Below are 13,972 nucleotides of genomic sequence, written 5' to 3'. Positions count from 1 at the left end.
GTATTGTAGTATTTTACTAATCCATATTTTTATATAACTACTAAGAGTTTGCAAAATATATCAATTTAGTACTCTCGTAATTGTTCTCTCGTAATTGTTCAAAAACATGCATGGCCTCCTCTCAACTTTGGCAAGATTCAATAGCACGATCATAAATTATAAAATCGAAGAACATTTTTCGTTGTCAAATTTCTCGTTGTGTGCTGTGAACAATTAGAGAACTTGATAGAAATTTTAGCAGAGCAGTTGATTATTTAGATTCTAAACTCTAGCTATCTATATTATTAACTATGATAGTGATTTTGAAAATCGCAAATCAGAACCTTATTTGAGTTTGTGGATTTTCCCTTCACCGAAAGTGAAAGGAGCGCGGAGTTATTTTCGGCCTTAAATACTCTTTTGTTGATTAGTTCACCGTAAATTAAATTTGTCCATAACTTCACGCCTCTAAAAAGCCAACTGTAGAAGAACATTAGATTGAAAAATAATAAAAAATTAAGTATTGGAATTGTATTCAACTTTCTCTGTGTTGGTGTGAAAATTTTTAAGTAAAATAAATAAAAAAAGGAGAACAACTACAGTTCGAAAGCCATTGAGTTCCCGTTAAAGTACAACGTGGAAAATAAAAATATTTCACGTAAAATTTCATTTCAATTGAATATATTATCTTTAATCTGAACATGGCCGAACAAAATACCCAAAATTTATTAAATATTTTGGGCCGGATTCGAGGTGGGCATGGTCGGATCCCCCGAATCCGGCCCAGTTACGCGCAGCCCAATTGGGCTGGGCCACGGCTACAATGTGGGCTTTACCACTCTCTAATCACGTGCACAACACGTGACACTCGCATGAGCGGTGGACTAAAATGCCACGCCGAAGCCCATCGAGCCCGAAAACGTCGTCGTCGTCGTCCCTGAACCCGAACATGGCTGCGGAGGAAGGGGGAGGAGAGCGAGAAGCGATCCCGAAACCCTCGACCCCTTCGTTATTCCCCCTCTTTCCCCTCTCGTCGAACCCTCCAAACCCTAACCCCACCGCCTCCTCCATCTCCTCCTCTGGCGCCGTCCAATGGCTCTCCAATCCCAGCTTCACCTTCGACGTCTCAGCCATCCCGGCGAGCGGCGGCGCCGGCGCTGCGCTTCCCCCGGAGCTGGCGATCTCCTCCTCCGACGACGAGGCCCCTTCTGCCGCCGCCGAGGCGCGGGCGAAGTCCTACGATCTAGTCCCTTCCCCTTCCTCTCCGTCTCCTTCGTCGGAGGAAGAGGAGAGGAGCTCTAGGAGGAGGGAGAGGAGGAGGAAGAAGAAGAGGAAAAGAGAGCGGGGGAAGGAGGGTGTTGGAGAGGGAGCTTCGAGGAAGTCGGGGGTTCGAGCGTGGGCGGGGTCTGAGAGGAAACCCTCGAAAGATTACTACTTTGATGCTTGTGGTGATAGGGATAATTTGGCATTCGGGTGCATCTACAGGTACATTTCTCTTGTTTCGAGCTTCACTTACTTCTGCAACTATTACAGCATATGACCTTCAAAATCTATATTATATTGATTTTATCTTTATCGGTGTCTTATTCTACTTCCACACCTAGTTCTTTTTTACTTCCTTCATGTAATTGATGTTTTTATTGTCGAAAAGTAGCAAATTTGGTGATGATGGTTGTGCTTTAATTCAGTGGCACCAGAGCTCTGTGAATATTGTCAATTGTGTATGCATCTGGTTCTACTGAATAAGTTCTATGTTATGGATGTTCAGTGTCATCACCTAAGTTGCTTGAATCTTTCTCTTGCAAAATTGTTTACGCAACCTATTATTTTGACTAATTGAAACTGACTGGCTTTACTAATTATTTTGAGTATTTGGCGAATGGTGCGAGCTTTGAGAAAAAAACCTCTCTTAGTTTACCAAATTAGACAGGCTCGCTAGTCATTGTAATATGTTGATGAACCTTAATTGATTTTTCTAATGATAGAGTAAAAACTACAGAATGGATATTGCTCGTTACAAGCTTCATAGTCTTATGGAACTTTCTGGGCTCAATTTCCAAGTTCGTTATCGCTGGAGGTCTTCAGCTTCGCACATGGATGTAGATGCAGATCAAGATGGACTAGACCATAAACTGAGATCAGGAGGTCGCTACTATTCAGCGAAGTATGCAACTGTCGAGAAAAACAAGGGTTTCAAGCACGTGAAAATTATTGAGAAAAAGATGCCTTCAATGGTGCCCGAGGATTATATACCTTTGGGATCGAATTTGTCTTCTGAAAACGGTGGTGATATGTCTATACCAAAGGGGGAGCTTGAAGCATCATGGGATGATGAATTGATTCGGAAGACAAGAGACTTCAACAAAAAGTCCAGAGATTTTCCTCATGATGAAAATGTCTGGTTGGCCTTTGCAGAATTTCAGGTATATACTAGCTAGTGTTTAGAGTTGCGTTTTCCACCATCTTGCTAGATCTTTGGCTTATGTTTGCTACATTTGTAATTTTGTATGTATATACAGATGTACATTAAGAATCAATTGTTTCATGATCATATTATAATGAATTTAGGTATCACTGAGGATTGCCATGCCAATGGCACCGCCTTTGCGCTGTGATAGCGGCATGGCATGGCATAGCGGCGGTGGTATGCCCCCGTGTTAGTGGCACACCATTAGCACGTTGGCACATTGGCTCGGGCTTTTTAGTAAATTTAAGAAAACCTAGTTTTTTGTTTTAATATCTCTAATGGATATAAAAATATTTTATGTATTATATCTTCCACAATTTAGTAAGAATAAAGTAATAAATATCTTAAAAACTGCAAAAAATCATTTTATATATGTTACGAAAGTATACGCATGAAACCAAAACCAAAGTCATAATTGGATGAAAATTTATAGGAAAACACTTCCATAGGTAAATTCACTAGATATAAAATGATAAAAGAAATTGAAGAAAATCTTTTTATTTGTATTTTTTCACTAAAAGTTGGTTATAGTATGCAATGGAACTTACTAATTCCTCAAAATGTTAGTAGATTTACAAGATCTGTATATTTTAAGTATGAAAAAACTATTGTAAAACTTTTACATCAAACTCAAAAGGATCTCAAAAAATGCAAAAAAAAAAAAAAAAAACATTTTGTAGATACAATATCGACACGATCCTGTGCCACGTGCAGGTAGGGCCTTGGTACAGTATGACATGGGTGGTACAGGCAATCCTTGGGTATCACATGTAGCAATCTCTCTAACAGTCTATTTGCTATTCGTAGGCCTTTCATTCAGGTAAAACTTAACTTTTTCAAAACTACTATTTACAAATTTCAGGATAAAATTGCGAGTACTCAGCCACAAAAAGCTGCTCGCCTGCAGACAATTGAGAAGAAGATTAGCATACTTGAGAAGGCTGTGGAGCTCAATCCGGATAGTGAAGAACTGATGCTTTGTCTTTTGAGATCTTATCATGACAGGGACACTGGTGGTAATATCTTGGGCAAATGGGAAAAAATACTGATGCAGCATTTGGATAGTTGTAGATTATGGAAAGAGTATTTGCTTTTCTGCCAAAGCGAGTTCTCTCGGTTTAAGGTCTCTGAAATAAGGAAAAGTTATTCTCATGCCATTCAAGCTTTATCTTCGTCTTGCGACAAGCTTTGTAGGCAGGTTCCTTTTTTTTTTTCTCTATCTATTCTTACAGATATTGACCCTATTATTCACTTTTATATTGTCCGTTTCGTCTTATTTGATAGTCACTTCTTCACATGTTTTCTACTACTAAAAAACATGTACGCTGGGTTTCTACTTCTTTTTTAGTTTTCCATCAATGCATGAATAATTATCGTGTATTTGTTCTTGATATTAATCACTTAAAGGGTTACTGGATGTCTAGTTTAGTGCCTTGCATTTTATTTGTATCAATATATCAAATATAACATTTAACAATTTCCTTTTATATATCTACTCATCCGGATGTGAAAGAATTCGAAAGCAAACTTACAAGGAGATTTTATTTGTACATATTACTGATTGAGCTTCTTGAATTTGATTCCATAGTTAATTTGTTTCTACTTTTAGGTCTTCATTTACTTGTTCTCTTGTTGCATTTTTTTATTTTCGAGATGTCAGGTTCTTTTTTCTGTTAATCAATTCAATCTATATGCAGGATTGTCAAATTGCTGATGTCCATTCATCGAATTCTTCCTTAGTTCAGCTAGAACTTGGTTTGGTGGATATCTTTGTGAGTCTATGCAGATTCGAGTGGCAGACAGGTTACCGGGAATTAACAACTGGGTTGTTTCAAGCTCAAATAGAGTATAGCTTGTTGTGCCCAACCTTACTTCTCACACCATATAGTAAGAAAAGGCTCTTTGAGCACTTCTGGAATAGTGGTGGTGCAAGGATTGGAGAAGAGGGTGCAGCTGGGTGGTCTAAATGGTTAGCAAAAGATGAGGAGAACAGGAAGAATGTGATTATGCCGGAAAGTTCGCAAGAGGCTGAAGTAGGAGGCTGGAGTGGTTGGTTTGACCCTTTATCGATGAAAAGTGAAATGAATGAAGAGCTAGATAATTTAATAGGGCCTACCCTAGCTGATGGAAATGAGGAAGAGCACCCTGATACTGAAGATGCTCCATTGCAAGAAGATGTTGAATCGTTGTTAAAAAAACTAGGAATTGATATAGATGCCGAGTCTAATAGCGAGGTTAAAGATGTCAATACATGGAAAAAATGGTCCCTTGAGGAATTATCAAGGGACAATGAGCAGTGGATGCCTGTTTATGAAAGTTCTGGTACTTGTGACTCTCTAGCTTTTTCTTTGATGTTGCCTTTTGGATCATTTGCTGATATATTTATCCTGATCTTATTGATAACTTCTTTTTGCTTGTTAATCTTCATTTTCATTTGACTTTTCATCTTTGGATGATGACGCTGGCCTTTGAAAATCAGAATCTGCTCATCCTGACAACCCAGCGCAGGATGGTGATGAACAGCTTTCAAGGGTGATCTTGTTTGACGATGTCAGTGACTACTTGTTCTCTTTGTCATCAGAGGAGGCTCGTTTGTCCTTGCTGTGCCAATTTGTTGACTTCTATGGTGGTAAAATTTCTCAATGGTAATCTCAGTTTTCTTCTGTTTGATAGATTTCACTGCTTTGTTTGTTCTTGTGTGATAATAAAGTAACTAGTGATGTTCAAATATCAATGGCGTTTATTTTTTTATTATTTTTTCAATTGGACATATATTTCAATTTTCTAAAATTGTTAGCCCGTTAGGTGTAATTTGCTGGGAATAACCGTGTCAAATACATTGCTTACGGTGAAGAGATGGACAGATCAGCTCTTACGTGTAATTTAGTTTAGAATATTATCACCATATCTCTTAATGTTTGTACTTTATAGAAGCAATAACATTAAAAGTTATACATGAGTTTCTCGGTGTTCTGGTGTTTCCGTATGCTCAGTTTTTGCTTTGACTTCTAACCTTCAGGACGTCTACGAACAAATCGAGTTGGCTTGACCGGATTCTAAGCTTGGAGACTGTGCCAGATGATATTTTGAAAGATCTGAGAGGTGTCTGGGAACTAGTAAACAAGATTCAAGCTTCTTCAGATCATCTTAGCTTGGAATCCCTGATGGGCAGCAAAAGTGATTCTTCAACAAGCACTGCAATGATGAAATTTCTGCGGAATGCAATATTGCTTTCGCTTGATGTCTTTCCTCGTAATGATATATTAGAAGAAGCTCTACTTGTAACTGAAGAGATACTTTCAGCTAAAAGGAATTTGTCATCTTCTTCAGCCAATGCCTCACGAGCTTTGGCCAAAAACCTACTGAAAAAAGATCGACAGGTACTTGATATGTTTGTAATTGCATAGTTTACTTGTGCAATGATTTTTATTTCTAATTATTTTATTGTATTTTATTCTTTTGTGGGTACAAATGACAACAACAAGTCTTTTGTGAATTTTGAGGCTTTTATGCCCTGTAGAATTTTGAATGGATATATCATTCCTCAGGCTTCATATTTGCCGAAGTTGAACTTTTAGAAATTGCTGGTTCTGTTTGTGCCAATCATATAATGGAGTGTCACTGTCAATTTCAAGTTCATAATTCTATGATAATCACTGACATTTGTGTCACATGTTATTCAAAAGGATTTGTTACTTTGCGGTATATATGCACGAAGAGAGGCCAGCCATGGAAATATTGATCTTGGAAGGAAGATATTGGATATGGCATTGTTATCTGTTGATGGAGTTGCACAGGTAAGAGTCTTAATCTTGTCATATTGAAGTAATTTTTTTCTTTCGATTCAACTGATATCTGTCCCACAAATACAATGTTCCCAGTTTTGCTGATTGCAATATTCTCCATATCATAAAAAAAAGCCTATCGTTTTTGGTGTTCAGAATATGACATTTGTTGCCTCTCTGTTGTTAGTGATGGCAATTCGCCTTCTCTGTTTCAGTTTCGAACTTCACTTTATTTGTTTACAGATATATTGACCCTGAACAAGGGTTAGACTTTGCCATAGTACTTACATGGTGCCTGCTTGGCCCAGCTTCTGCTTCTGTGTTCAGCTCAGCAATTTCCACTATATAAAAAAAAAAAAAAGTCCACAGCTTTTACTGTGGCAGGACGCATAAATTGGATCCTGAGCTCCAGAAGCAAAAGATCCAGTTTGGAGCTTTTTTTAGTGTAGTGCTTCTCTTAGTAGCCTACTCATATAACACTTTCCATTTTTTTTTTTTTAAATAAATAAATGTGGATTAGACAGAATGGTTCTTTCTTCTTTCCACTTCCTTTCTCAAGAGTTAATTCTCATATTTAATGTTGACTCAAAAGATGGTTTTATTCTAGCTTGTTATTTTCTTCCTAATATACTCTACTTGTTTTAATTATTTAGATGTTTGATATTTCTTTGTTCGAAATGGTGGGCCAGGACCTTCAGGAAAATGTTCCTCTTCTTTATTTATGGTATGCTGAAATGGAGTTGGAGACATCTACTTCGAGCTGCAACATAGCTGAGTCGTCCTTGCAGCGAGCCGTCTACATACTGTCATGCTTAGGAAGCAAACTTAAGTACACCCCCTTTAAAAATCCAATTTCTGGTCCCCAGGTCTTGAGAGCACGTCAAGGATTTAGAGAACAGATTAAAAGCTTAAGATACTTATGGGCACGTGGTTCCATAACAAAAGGTTCTGTTGCTCTCGTCTGTTCTGCTTCTTTATTTGAGACCTTGACATCCGGCTGGTCTGCTGGTCTTGAAGTTATTGAAGAAACCTTTTCAGCGACACTTTCAGGTCAGTCATGTTTATTTCTTTTCATTGTTTAATTAATTGTCGGCCTTTTAGTGTCTATGTTGTATAAGTAAATATAGTTCATTGCATAATTATGCAAGATCATCATTTAATGAGTGCTATTATGAAGGGTGATTGAGAGTGGTTAGCAAGTTCTGTTGGCCCAAACTTTATGTTTAAAATATTAGATCACAATTTATAATAGAAAAAATATTATAGCCATTGAATTTCTTGCACTTCGTGGAGAACCACATGTCCTTTAAGTGAATTATTTGTTCCCTTGTTGGTGTCAAATGACTCAGATCTATGATCAGGAACGCATATTGTCTTCACTCATACTTGAGAGCAATTCTGGTCGATCTGAGGGGATTAGCAGCCAGCTCCATCTCTGCAATAGACCAGCTTCTATAACACGATCCAAAGCATGAGTAGAAAACAGTTAGCTTTGGTTAAGCTACTTCTGTACTAGTACTGACTTCTGCATCATAACAATCATGCATGTCATGTCTACCTGTACTGTTTAGCTCTAAGAGACAATCTGGATAATCTGGAAACATTAACTAATCCACATGGGTGTGTGCCCTGCAGCACTGAAGCATCTAGCAGAGTAGCAGAAGATAAGTGATAAATTGGTTTATTCTTTCGATTATTGCTTTTAATACTGTGAGCTCATACTTTGTTGGTAGGTCCAAAAATGGTTATAGTTAAAGTAGAATCAACCCAGCTCAATCTGGAATTAACTCAATGTGGTCAATTGGAGCTTGAACTATATCAAATTGTATTAAATCAAGTCAGATTCTCCACCAATGCAAGTGGATAAATCTCTACTTATGAATGACTAATTAGCTTGGATTCAGAAAGTTAAATATTGCCAGTGAGCACAATTTATATAATTTATATTGTTACTTATTCTACATATATATTTCCTTGCTTGTTATCATGTGCCCATTCAGTTTGACTACTTGGCATATAATATGGTCTGTGGCCGTTACTTTTCCTTTATAGAGTTCCGTTGTATCATCACATGCCTCTCATTTCTCTGCTGAGTAAGATTCATTTCCTCAGGAAGGAGAAGCTCCAGCTTGGAACTTGAAACTTTGTGGATCTATTATGTTGGACTGCTTCAGAAACATAGCAAGCAATTGAAGTTCTCAAAGGTGCGGGGAAGCATAACAGAAGGGCTGCAAATATATCCTAACAATTCAAAAACATATGCAGCCATGTTAGGACTAAGCTGTCGCTATATGGTTTCCAACAAAGTGCGACTTCTACTAGACAAATGTATAGAGAGGTGATCTTTCTTTTCTTGAATGACCTTGCCTATATGCACCTTTAGCTAAGCATTAATTCTTATTATACTCCCTATAATTCCTTTGGGATAAGTAGAAATTCCACTCTTTGCTGTCACATTTCCTTTTGAGTTCTTTTTGTTTGAATTTTGATACTGTGTATGTTGTTGTCAATTCCATTGTATTCACTCATCTTGTTTCTTTGCTAATAAGTTTCTTTGTCTCCTCCTATTTCTGCTTCTTGAACTAGCTGATAACACCCAGTAACTTGAATTAAATTGTTTAACGAAAGGTTTTGCTTCACTTTTAGAAAAGTTAAAACCTAAAACGATGGTCTTATATGCTGTCTTCTAATAATAATGCCATGGAAATCTTGCTTAATTTAACTTCAGTGGATATGTTGCGTGAAATTAACCAGATTAGATATGTTAATTGTCAGGTCAATGGCTGAACTCTACACTCGTTGGCATTCCAGTTGATATTCTAAGAAATTGACTTAAGGGCAATGCTACCTGTACTCCCAAAAAGTGGATGTAAATTTTACGCCCTTTCGTCAAAGGGCCAATATTCCACACTTGTCTTGTCATATTTTTTAAAAGCCATGGATTTTTAAACTCTAGGATTGGGGGTGTAAGGTGTGCACCCCTTTTTTTGCGTACAACTAGCTTTTTTTTTAAAAAAAAAAAAAAAAAAATTTAAGCAGCAGCTCTTTCTCTAGGATTAAGTCAAACAGTGAGAAATTCTATTTGATTGTGATCAAATCTAATCATGTCTCCACAAGTTAGCACGCACTGTCAAAAGTTCTCCATTATTTAATATAATTATACATTTCTTTTTGCATGTATCATAATCGAAAACACTCAAACTGTAACGACCTTTCTTCATGTTTTCTAGGAATCCATCTGTGATTGCCTGGCTTTTTGCATTGTCGTTTGAATGGGATAAGCCTGGATCTAGCAGTAGGATTCATGGGTTGTTTGAGAGAGCTCTAGCAAACAATAAGTTGCAGAAGTCGGTGCTGTTGTGGCGCTGCTACCTTGCATACGAGGCCGACATCGTCCGCAATCCTTCTGCTGCGAGACGAGTCTTTTTCAGAGCTATTCACGCATGTCCATGGTATTCTTTTAGAAAATGCCAAATTGTTCATCACTTTATATTCTGCAATTGTCAATCTTAATTTCTTTAGTAATGCATATTTGTACAGCCGCTATGTATTTCATACTTCATATTCGTTTGTAGGTCTAAAAGGTTATGGCTCGACGGATTCCAGAAACTGAGTTCAATTTTGACACTAAAGGAGCTATCAGATCTTCAGGAAGTCATGCGAGACAAAGAATTGAACATCCGCACAGATATATACGAAATCCTCCTCCAGGATGAGACTGAGGCATGAGAAATATTTCATACGCATGTATCTGTACTATAAAATTTTCTGTAACATGCTTTGTGCAATAAGCGAAGATGTCGGCACCCCTGTATCAGTTCTCTTTCTGCAGAAAATTTCTGAATGGTCAGAGCCGGTTGTATCTTGGTTGCGATTGTGATTTTATCTGTGGTGAGGTATTGGATCGCAAAATGCAAGTGGTGCTAAAGGGTTAAATTTGGCCATTCCTGTGCAGCTGTTAATTGGGTTCCCAATCCTAACTTTTGCAGACGACTCAGATTGAAACAACACATCAGTGATCGAATTGCAAAAATTGTGGGGTTCAGGATTCAAGTGAAAACTCATGTTTAAGTTAGGAGACCAACCGGTGCAATCAACGGCGGCGCAACTTGAAGTTTCTTGAATTGTTTGTGTTTCTTCTCGCAGCATTATTCTAACAAACACTTCTAATAGAAGGCCCAGCGAGCTCCCTACGAGGTTTGCAGAATTTATTTTTCCTCATTATGTGATGTGCATAGTTTTGCTTGAAATGTTTACTACGATATGCCATTGTTGTGTCTTATTTGTTTTTTTTTTTTTTTTTTCTATATAATTGATATTAGCCTCATAGCCTTTTTAAAGCCTTTCATTAAATTTCTTCTTCTTGCTTTTGAGAGTTTTTTTGAAAAAATAAATTGAGCTAGAAATATAAACCAATTAGGCTTCAAACTTTGGGACCTCTAGTGTTAACCATTGAGTCCTTAAACGATTGCATTAAGCATGTTCGGTGCTTGTCATCGAGAGACTGTCTGGTTGTATGCATTTGTAATTACAATATAGTTACAAATACATGCAGATTTAAATTTTATATTTGGTTTTGGTGTAATTGAGTTCAACTGATGTAGTTACAGTTGCATAAGAAAGTCTAGATGTTGCATTTAGAACTGCATTCAAATTGCTTGTAGTTCCAACTGCTGTAGTTGGTGAAAGGTCAAATCACTCACTAATTAACAGAAATGAATAAAAAAATTAAAAAAAAAATACTTGTATATAGAGATAAATAAATAAAAATATTTGTAAATAAATAAATGCTAATAAAAGTTTGAGTAAGCTTTGTGTAAAAAAATAAAGTTTTTGAGAAATAGTTTTATTTAAAAATATTAAAAATGGCCTTGTTTATAAATTTTTATAGAATTTGATTGTGTATGTTAACTAAATAAATTTTAATTACTTATAATTATTCAATTGGATAAAAAAAAGAAAGAATATAGTTGATTTTTAAGTGTGGCTTATTCCTTAAGGTTAAATAGATTGAGCATTTTAAATTGACAGATTTATATGATGAAAAATTATTGACAAATATAAAAATATTATACATACCCACTTATTTATTTGTAGATAGAAATTTTAAATGATTATTAAAATCATATGATTATTTTACATATAATGGGGCTAATCCCCTAATTCTATTTGGAAAAGTGATAAAATTCATAAATAGAACTATCAGCTTTATATTACCTGCTTTATATTACCTAACGGGCGAAATGTAATTACTACTTAGGTTGTATTTGTACAAAAGCAAACAAGTATTTTTTTTTTTTGTAGTTATAACTGTTGTATACTTAGTTATATGTATGTCTAGGTTTACTGTATTTATTATTTATATTCAACCAATGATTTCTAAATTTTATTTCTTGTACATGAAGGCTTGTACTATTTTAATTCTTTTGTGCAAGGACCACCCATTTTCTTCCATTTTTGCTTTTGTCCATTATTGGGCAAAGGGGTGGCTTGGCTTTAATCCAGGCCTATCTGGGAACCTACACTATTGTTGTTTTTCTCTTGTTAGGTTCTTCTTGTAAATATACCTCTCCAATGATTTCTCAGAAAAACAAAATGGAAAACAACCCTAAAACAGAAAATCACAATGTTTTTCCCAAGGAGATCCTGTTTCAAGTATTTGGAAAGATTTATATTTGAATTTAATAATTATACATTTTTAAAAATTTTTAATTTTTATTTTTTTTACATTATGGGTGAAATTTGAAAGTGCTCTCTCTGATTTTAATTTTTATTTAATGTTCTTTTCTCTTTTCAAATAAAAGATATGTATAAAATTTAGTATTTTTATTTGATTCTATTAAGTGACTTTATATAATGTATAATATAATAATTATAAAATTAAAATTCGCACTCATTGCAAAGCACGGTACATTGCTAGTAGCATTGTAGGGTGTAATTGGAGGTGCGTGTACTAAAACGCTATAGTTAATACGGCAGTAATTTTATAAAAAGTTATAATGGCAACATATGAATGGGAGGTTTATTGTATTTTATCACTACTCTGATTGTATTTTACGAAATTATTCGAATATGATATATGCATAATAACAATTTCATCACTCATTGACTGTCACTGACGCAAGTGGCGAAAGGTTTTGTAATTAATACCTAAAATTTAAAGTTTGAAACTTAATTGTTTCATATTTTCAGCTAAATTTATTTTTTTAAAAAATAAGTGAAACCGATAGCATGTTTTTTTTCTCTCGCGTAAAAGCATTTAGTCCGTTGGAATGTTAAAATAAGTTATTCTAACAATTTCTACAATATGAATATTGTTTGTTGTAATTGAAAATCAAGAGTCTGATTTTTTGCTCATTAAAATATTTTATTTTTTAGAATTAAAAAAACTTTACAACTAAATTCTAATTTATCCGAAAATTTATTTATTTTTTTGAGAGATAGGTAGCATGGTATCGGTTTCATTTATTTTATTTAAAAATAAATTTAGCTGGAAATATGAATCAATTAGGATTCGAACTTGAAACCTCGGATACTAACCATCAAGTTTTTTATCACTTGTATTAGGGACCGTCAGTCCTATTCTTCTAACTTTTAAACCTTAGATCTATTAGTGGTTTAAAAGTAGCTGGTGGTAATAGTATGAATCCAAGGACCTAAAAGTTGAAAATTAGTGCTTGCAAAAGCATAACAAACTAACTCTATTTTATTACATATTTAATCATACTTCTTATTTATTAAATATACTATTAAATTTTATATAATATTTTATTTAAAAAATAATAATAATTGGGGTGAGAAGAGAAGGAAGGAATCTCCCCAAGCATAAATGGGGGAAGAAGGTGACTTCCACAATAGCTTCTCTCTTATTCCCATGCTGGTCTATAACACAGACATAGCCCCTCTCCTTTGTGCTCTGTTTTAGTGTACTATATATATATATATATATATATATATATATATATATATATATATATATATATATATATATGTATATATAATTTTTCTTTCCTTTTTGCTTTTTAACTGCTATGTGAGTTGTACTGCTTAGTTAATCATTCACTCCATGCTCCTTGTACACATTTTGAAAAATAGAATATAAATTTTAAGAGCTCAACTCATTCAAGAATCTAGATACCTCTGGGACTAGCTTGATTAAATGAGCTCTTGGATGCCAAGGGTGAAAGATTAATTTGCAGTCATATTTGAGTGTGTGGATAGCATTGCTCTATAGAAAATAATAACTCTCTTTTGTGGTAGTTATATTAATAAAAGATAAGATATATTAAGCAAAAGAATTAATTAAGGATAATGATAGTAATTTTATGCTTAAACAACATTCTTTAAAAAAAAAAAAAAACTATCATACAGAAAAAAAAAAACCTATTTTGTACTCCGCCCATTTTAGAAAAATTTTACTTGTACACTCGAAAGGGAATGCAAATCTTACACCCGTATCCTAAAATTCACAAAAACTGAAATGATTTTTAGTTGAAAGAAGTTGATGCGAGAAGTAAAAAAAATAGCTTTTGGATGAAGAGAATGTAAAATATACACTCCATTTGGGAATGTATCGATAACATTACTCCTCATTTTATGAGTAAAGTGTTTTTTACTAGTCATCTCAATGTGATTATTAAAAAAATTTTTATTTATATAATAGATAGAGTGCATAATTTACACCTCAGAAAACTGTTCCCACCCACCAACTATTTCTTTTTTTTTTTCTTTTAAACTACAT

General features: G+C 34.9%; 1 protein-coding gene across 3 annotated transcripts; it reads left to right on the top strand.

Annotated features, from left to right (window-relative positions):
* On the top strand, positions 883-10,558 carry LOC109711577 (protein NRDE2 homolog). 3 transcript variants are annotated; one of them, XR_002216647.1, is made up of 12 exons: positions 883-1,464; positions 1,979-2,402; positions 3,309-3,644; positions 4,144-4,768; positions 4,926-5,091; positions 5,466-5,826; positions 6,133-6,243; positions 6,921-7,281; positions 8,344-8,569; positions 9,462-9,683; positions 9,807-10,127; positions 10,221-10,558. XR_002216647.1 is itself a non-coding variant. In XM_020234713.1 (11 exons), exons 1-11 carry the CDS (start codon positions 929-931, stop codon positions 9,958-9,960), a joined length of 3,447 nt encoding a protein of 1,148 aa, XP_020090302.1. In that variant the 5' UTR covers positions 883-928; the 3' UTR covers positions 9,961-10,558. The 3 variants fall into 3 exon arrangements, 2 of the variants coding, with proteins under 2 accessions (XP_020090302.1, XP_020090301.1); XM_020234713.1 differs by having other exon boundaries at positions 3,309-3,569; positions 9,807-10,558; XM_020234712.1 differs by having other exon boundaries at positions 9,807-10,558.

Source organism: Ananas comosus, linkage group 6 (assembly GCF_001540865.1).
Source record: "Ananas comosus cultivar F153 linkage group 6, ASM154086v1, whole genome shotgun sequence".
Taxonomy (NCBI): domain Eukaryota; kingdom Viridiplantae; phylum Streptophyta; class Magnoliopsida; order Poales; family Bromeliaceae; genus Ananas; species Ananas comosus.
Note: the sequence above shows the minus strand (reverse complement) of the source record. Positions and strands in the feature narration are given on the sequence as shown.

What these genes read in the sequence shown, in the direction of transcription:
- LOC109711577 (XM_020234712.1), top strand. Translation starts at nt 929, where the DNA reads ATGGCTGCGGAGGAAGGGGGAGGAGAGCGAGAAGCGATCCCGAAACCC. An exon ending in GCCTGTTTATGAAAGTTCTG is followed by an intron (nt 4,769 to 4,925) that starts GTACTTGTGACT and finishes TTTGAAAATCAG; the next exon opens with AATCTGCTCATCCTGACAAC. An exon ending in GCTATTCACGCATGTCCATG is followed by an intron (nt 9,684 to 9,806) that starts GTATTCTTTTAG and finishes ATTCGTTTGTAG; the next exon opens with GTCTAAAAGGTTATGGCTCG.